At 51.0% G+C, this 6,000-nt stretch overlaps 1 protein-coding gene across 4 annotated transcripts in view; it reads left to right on the forward strand.

Moving 5' to 3' along the window:
- KNDC1 (kinase non-catalytic C-lobe domain containing 1) overlaps positions 1-6,000 on the forward strand; it is a 69,026-nt gene that overhangs the window by 24,693 nt on the left and 38,333 nt on the right. For 3 of the 4 annotated variants that reach the window (XM_006146938.3, XM_006146939.3, XM_006146940.3), the window contains exons 6-9: positions 1,265-2,007; positions 4,741-4,855; positions 5,742-5,813; positions 5,906-5,967. In XM_006146938.3, coding sequence (XP_006147000.1) covers positions 1,265-2,007; positions 4,741-4,855; positions 5,742-5,813; positions 5,906-5,967 — 992 coding nt within the window. The remainder of the gene's footprint in view (positions 1-1,264; positions 2,008-4,740; positions 4,856-5,741; positions 5,814-5,905; positions 5,968-6,000) is intronic. The other variant, XM_006146944.3, reaches the window with a different exon arrangement.

Below are 6,000 nucleotides of genomic sequence, written 5' to 3' on the forward strand. Positions count from 1 at the left end.
TGTGTGTTCATGTAATATACATTCACATATGCCTATGCACACATGCCAACACATTACATGCACATAACACATGTTCATGCTAACATACTCATATACCTTATGGCATACATGCTCATGTACATCATATATGTACCCCTATGTACATACATTTTCACACATTCTCACTTGCTTGGTCACACACACACATAAATTTATACACATCTATTTATATTACTCACTCTCATACAAACATGTACCTCATTTATACACCCATACTCTTGTGTATACCGTACATATTCACACACACATATTTAAACTGTGTACACTTGCATTTCCACACTTGCTTACACTTTCAGCATCTGTGTAAGCCTTGCAGACACCTGTGCAATTAGCAGTTCCGAAGTGACTGGTGCCAATATTGGTTATCCACGTCCTAGTCTCACAAGCGCTTTGTAAATGGACACAGCGATAGGTCACAATCCATTTCTGTTTGCCAACGTGACAAAGCATTTCTCTGCAGTGCAAAGCTGTTGCTGTCACATGTGGGATTTTCGCAGCTCACATGAGATGCTGGCATCTCCTTTGAACAAATGCCACAACTGCTCTGGGTTGTTGCCTGTAGCACGGGACCTCAGGGGGCCTCTGGAAATGGCTCTGCAGGGTCCCTACAGCCTTACAGAGCTTCACCATGACTGCACAGCTCTCCCCGCCAAGTGAGGGGCATTTCCAATCTGAGTCAGTGTCTGCGATGCTGCAGCCCTGGGAGACTTCTGCCAGCATTGCTCCCAGATCAGCAAGAACGTTAACACTTCAGAGAGCAGAGACCCCGAGGAATGGCCACAGAGTGACCAAAGGGGCCATGCATGTCCAGAACTACTCATGCAAAGATATGTGAGGGTGTCCGCCAGGATGACAGCAGCCAGGTTCAGTTTCTTCCTTTGGGGAATATCACTGTGTAATCATCATTTTTAAATGAGTTTTTGGATGAGGTAATTAGATGGGCCCAGGGCTCCTGGAGGAAACCCTAGTGGGGAGTTCTGCCTGGCCTTGGGGAGAGGGAAGCCCAGGAGCCTTCTAGAGCCTCTAATTAGCCGGGGTTGTGTGACTAATGAGTCAGGCAAGGAAGTTTCTGGGGCCTGCACTGAAGGAAGGGGAAGGGGATCTGGGGGCCCCGGACAGGAACCTGCGTCAGTAAGACCCTATGCTGGGGGGCGGTGGTGATAGATGGGATGGGGGGAGTCCCGGTCTCTGCCCTCCATGATCATCTATCTTGTTTTGTGTCCAGATGTCAGTGAAAACACCTGGAGGGGCAGACCTGCTCCAAGAAGTGTAGGGCCCAAGAGGTCACTTGGGGACCTCAGCCCTGACCCAGAAGCCCTGCCTGCTCCTGGGGGCCTGCCCCAGCCTCCTGCTTCAGAAGGCCCAGAGCGGGAAACTGATCGAGGCTCCAGATCCCTGCTCTCTAAGTCTCTGCTATCAGGCCCTGTGAAAAACGGGGAAAGCCACAGCCGGGACGGGCTGCCCAGCCTCATCCTGGACAACAGGTGCCCCCTCGGTGAGCTGGACAGAGACTTCCTTAAGAGAAGCCGCCTGAGGAAAGTGCAGACGTTTCCCAGGCTCCTGCCTGAGGGCCCTGAGGCCAATGGCCTCTGCCTGTCACTGACCAGCACGAAAAGCCAGCTGCCCGTGTCCGAATTCTTCCCTGCAGACCCCAGGAAAGTCTTGCCGGAGGGGAAAAATGGCCTGTTTAGCATCAAGGCACCATCTACCCGCAGACTGTGGCCTGAGCAGGAATCCAAACCCCAGCCAATGGAGCCTCCAGGCACAGGCCACGGAGATGACAGGGGACCTGGGGTTCCTGGAGACTTAGGACCACCTGAGACAGCAGCACATCCTGACCAGGCCCCTGCAGAGGAAAGACCCTGTCCCTGTCCTATGGACCCTGGAGATGCAGACCAGGTAACCCAGACTCCTGAGGATGACAAGACAGAAGAAGCTGGGCAGCCAGGAAGTACAGCCACGGAACAGGTGGGCAACCCATCTTCCACGTGGTTGGGGGTTGGTGGGTGAGCTGGGGGCATGGCTGTCTGCACTGCTCATAACCTCAGATGCTCTATTCGATGAGAGGAAGGTGGCCTCAACCTTCACTCTTGCTTCAAAGTTAAGTTTTCATCAAGCTGTGCTGTTTTTGAAGAAAGCCATTAATACAGCCAGGTCTGGAGGGCTGCTGGCACTCCGGGCATGGACCTGGCCAGAGCCTCTCTCTGAGGCTTCTCTGGAGGTCGATCTTTGCCACTAGATGACTCGGAAAGCAGCCCAGGCCCCAGCTTACATGCAGCACCATTGAACAAGGCTCATCCTGAGGGGAGTGAGGCCAGAAGCCCCAACCCCCATTGGGTTATTTCAGGGGCTTAATTTCCCAGTTCAGAGCCTTACTTAGTTCCCTTTTCTGTTTGTTTTTAAAGTTAAAAACCAGACCTGTGAGCTCACCACCAAACTGTTTACCTGAAGGTTGCCAGAAAGTGTCTGTACCCAAGCAGCCACTGGCCATGCTTGGTGCTGGATTTCATGTACCTGCCAGTACAGGACCACCTCAGCCTGGTGCTGTCCCCTTGTCAGCTGTCCCTTCTGAGGGATAGCTTTGTTTGGAGACAGCCATTCTGGAAGGTTTGGGTGGTTTTTAGTGTCACCACCAGCAACCTGAGTAGCCTGTGGTGTCCATCAGCCCACCTGTCCAGCAGAGGACACCTGGGTGGGAACTGTATAAACCTGTCTCTCACCTGGTGAGTTGGGCCCTGTAACTCTGGGTCCCTGTGAGCTCTTCCGGGAAAGGCCGCTTGGAGCCACTGACCCAAATGTGTGTCCACTGAATAGTACCTGGACCTGAGAAAGTGTGATGCCAACAGACTCCTTTCCCACAGGCTTTATTGACCCAAAGAACAAGAGGGAGAGGGGCAATTCTGTGATTCATATCTTTATTTATACTTTGATGAGCACTTGAGGATAATTCACGTGGGAAGTACGGTTACTTTAAAGCAGAAGAGTCCATCTCATAGTCCGTGGAGCACAGACAGGTCTTCGTCTGTCTGGACTTGATACACACAAATGTGCTCATTCACCATCTCTTGCAGTCTCCACTAGCACCCTGGATTGACATACCTTTCCAGGCACAGTTGCCTAAGAATAACCCACTTTCAGATGGGTAAACTGAGGCACAGAATGGCTGAACGATCTGTCGGAGAGCAGATAGCACTGAGGGGCATAGTTGAGATCTTAGCCCTGCCCAGAGCACAGATAACTGGGGAGCCCACCTATCATCTTACCTACCGGGCATCCTTGGCCCAAAGACCAAGCACTTCCATGTCCCAGGATCAGAGCCCATCCAGACCTCAGCCCTGGAACCGGGCATGGCCCATCAGTTGTCAAGGCTGGTCTGGAGCAAGGTACTCCCAGCTCAGGTTCAAAGTTTGGTGCTCTGACCCCTCATGTAACCTATGCTGGTGCGGGGCACCATGCCCAGAATGCAGTGACATTAAGTATATTCACATTGTCATGCAGCCATTACCACAACTCATCTCTAGAACTCTTCCATCATCCCAAACTGAAACTCTGTCCCCAGTAAACACCATCTCCTCATCCCTCTCATGCCGCTGGCAACCTGTTCTACTTCTGTGTCCATGAATTTGAACATTCTAGGAATCTCTTGTAAATGGAATCATACAGTGTCTGTCCTTTTGTGATTGGCTTACCTCATTTAACATAATGTCCTCAAGGTTCATCTGTATTGTGGCATGTGTCTAAATTTCCTTCCTTTTTAAGGCTGAATAATATTCCATTGTATGGATGGACCACATTTTGTTTGTGCATTTATCTGTTGATGGATACTTGGTTGCTTCCACCCCTTGGCTATTGTAAATAATGTTGCATGAATATTGTATGAAAATACTCATTTAAGGGACCAGCAGTTGGCGTAATGGCTATGTCACTGGACTCCTATATAGTCGACTGCAGTTCGAGTCCCAAAACTGGTATCTTAAACTCACACAGAGCATGTGTGCATGCGTGCCCAAGATCCTGAGAGGAGAATGGAGGAAAAAGGCTTACGGTGTGGGCATCGCCTTTGGGGGGTGATTTCTTGTTTTCTGTCTCTCTGTCTGTCTCTGTCTTTCTGGCGAGCACACGCATCCTATAGCAATAACCTCTCCAAAAAGAAAAAAAAGGAAATATCTATTTAAGACCCTGCCTTTTTTTTTTTAAGAATTATTTTATTTAACATTATTTATTTGTTTATTTTTATTTGACCAGCGAGGGACAGAGAGAGAGAGAAAGTTAAGAAAGCAAGCCTGCAGGTCAGGGATTCGAACTGTGGTTAGCCATGTGGGAGTCCAGTGCCCTTACACCATACTACCTGCCAGCCCCTAAGACCCTGCTTTCAATTCTTCAGGTATATACCTGGAAGCGGAATTGCTGATCATATGGTAATTGTTTAGCTCTTTGAGGAGCCACCCTACTGTTCCACAGCAGTTGCTTTATTTCACATTCTCACCAGCAGTGCACCAGGGTTCCTGTTTCTCCCCATCCTCACCAACAGTTGTTTGACTTCAGGACTTCCCCACTTCTGTTTAGCTGGCTTGTAGTATGTGTTCAGGGCAAATAGGTCTGAAGTGGTCTTCATTCTGGATGTCCTTCCTGAGGTACCTGGGCAACTCCTCTTCCAAGGTGAGGCATTTCTCAGTGATGTTGCTTCTTTCCCTCCCACAGTGGGTATCTCTGCAGGATCTCTTGTCCAAGCTGGGCCGGCCCTTCAGGGAGTACGAGCTGTGGGCCCTATGCCTTGCCTGCCTCAGGGCTCTGCAGATGCATGCCAAGCATCCAGGTGATGTGTCTCATCTCCCGTATAACCTGCCTGCCTGAACCAGGCCAGGCAGCACTGTTCATGCTGAGCCAGAGGCAGGAGACTCAGCCTGTCCAGGGCAGATGCTTACAATGAGGGTCTTAAACTGGCAACCCCTGTTATAAAGAGAAACAGGAGCCGGTACAAATGGCTCCAGCCCACACATTCTCAATGGGAATGACATTGAGTCCAAGGAAGCAAAACTTGGCTTGGGGGAGTAGGGGGAGGGAATCTAAGGCATGTCACGGGTCTATGGACCCCCAAAGCTCTACCTTGCCAAATAGCAGGACAGATGAACAGTACATCTGTGTTATTAAAATGTCATGGATGGAAGGATGAGGACAGTGTCCAGAAGGGCTAGGGGGATGGTTACCAGAGAAATGCTGCTCTCTGGTCTTGGTGTCCCTTTGCTGTATGCCAGTAAGCTGCCTCTCAGACCCATACTGGGGACCCACAGGGGTACAGTCAGCTGGGCCCTAACCTCCTCTGGGATGTGCCTCTCCAGGGGCAGCAGTCAGCGTGTGGGCCACCAACTCCCCACCTAGCCCCTCTTTGTCCAGCTCCCTTTTATTCCCAGCTTGATGTGCCCAGTGTAACTATACCAGTGTCTACTGAGACAACTCTGCCTGCTGGAGTAGAAAGGGCATCTCAGAAGAGACCCCCACAATACCCTGTCCATTCCTGGCCAGTCTGTTGGAGGCCTCTTTTGGGGGGAGGACGCCAAGAAAGTGCCAGATCCGGTGCCCTGGCATCCCCTGGGTGACAGGAGGGCTGAGGGGAGGGGCCGCCCCACCAGAACAAAGGCTCTGCATGTCCTTGGAGGGCAGGTTTGGCCCTCTGCCTGTCCTGACCCTGAGCTCTATTGCAGCCTACCTGTGTCTGGACTCTGTGCTGGTGGCTGAGGATGGAGTTGTGCTCTTTGGGCCACCCCCTGTCAATGGTGAGTACATTGAGTCACTCCCAGGGGCTAGGTTTCGGCATTGCTTTGTTCAGGGGCCAAAGGGCGAACTAAGCAGGAGTTTTCTCTCTTAGGCTCTTACAACTCATTCTTTTTGGCTCCTGAGGTGGCCGAGGAAAAGCTGGTGACTGAAAAGGTAACTGGGTCCTCCCCATTCCTTCTCATGGCC

The sequence above is a fragment of the Tupaia chinensis genome, unplaced genomic scaffold, assembly GCF_000334495.1.
Source record: "Tupaia chinensis unplaced genomic scaffold, TupChi_1.0 Scaffold000197_1, whole genome shotgun sequence".
NCBI lineage: Eukaryota > Metazoa > Chordata > Mammalia > Scandentia > Tupaiidae > Tupaia > Tupaia belangeri.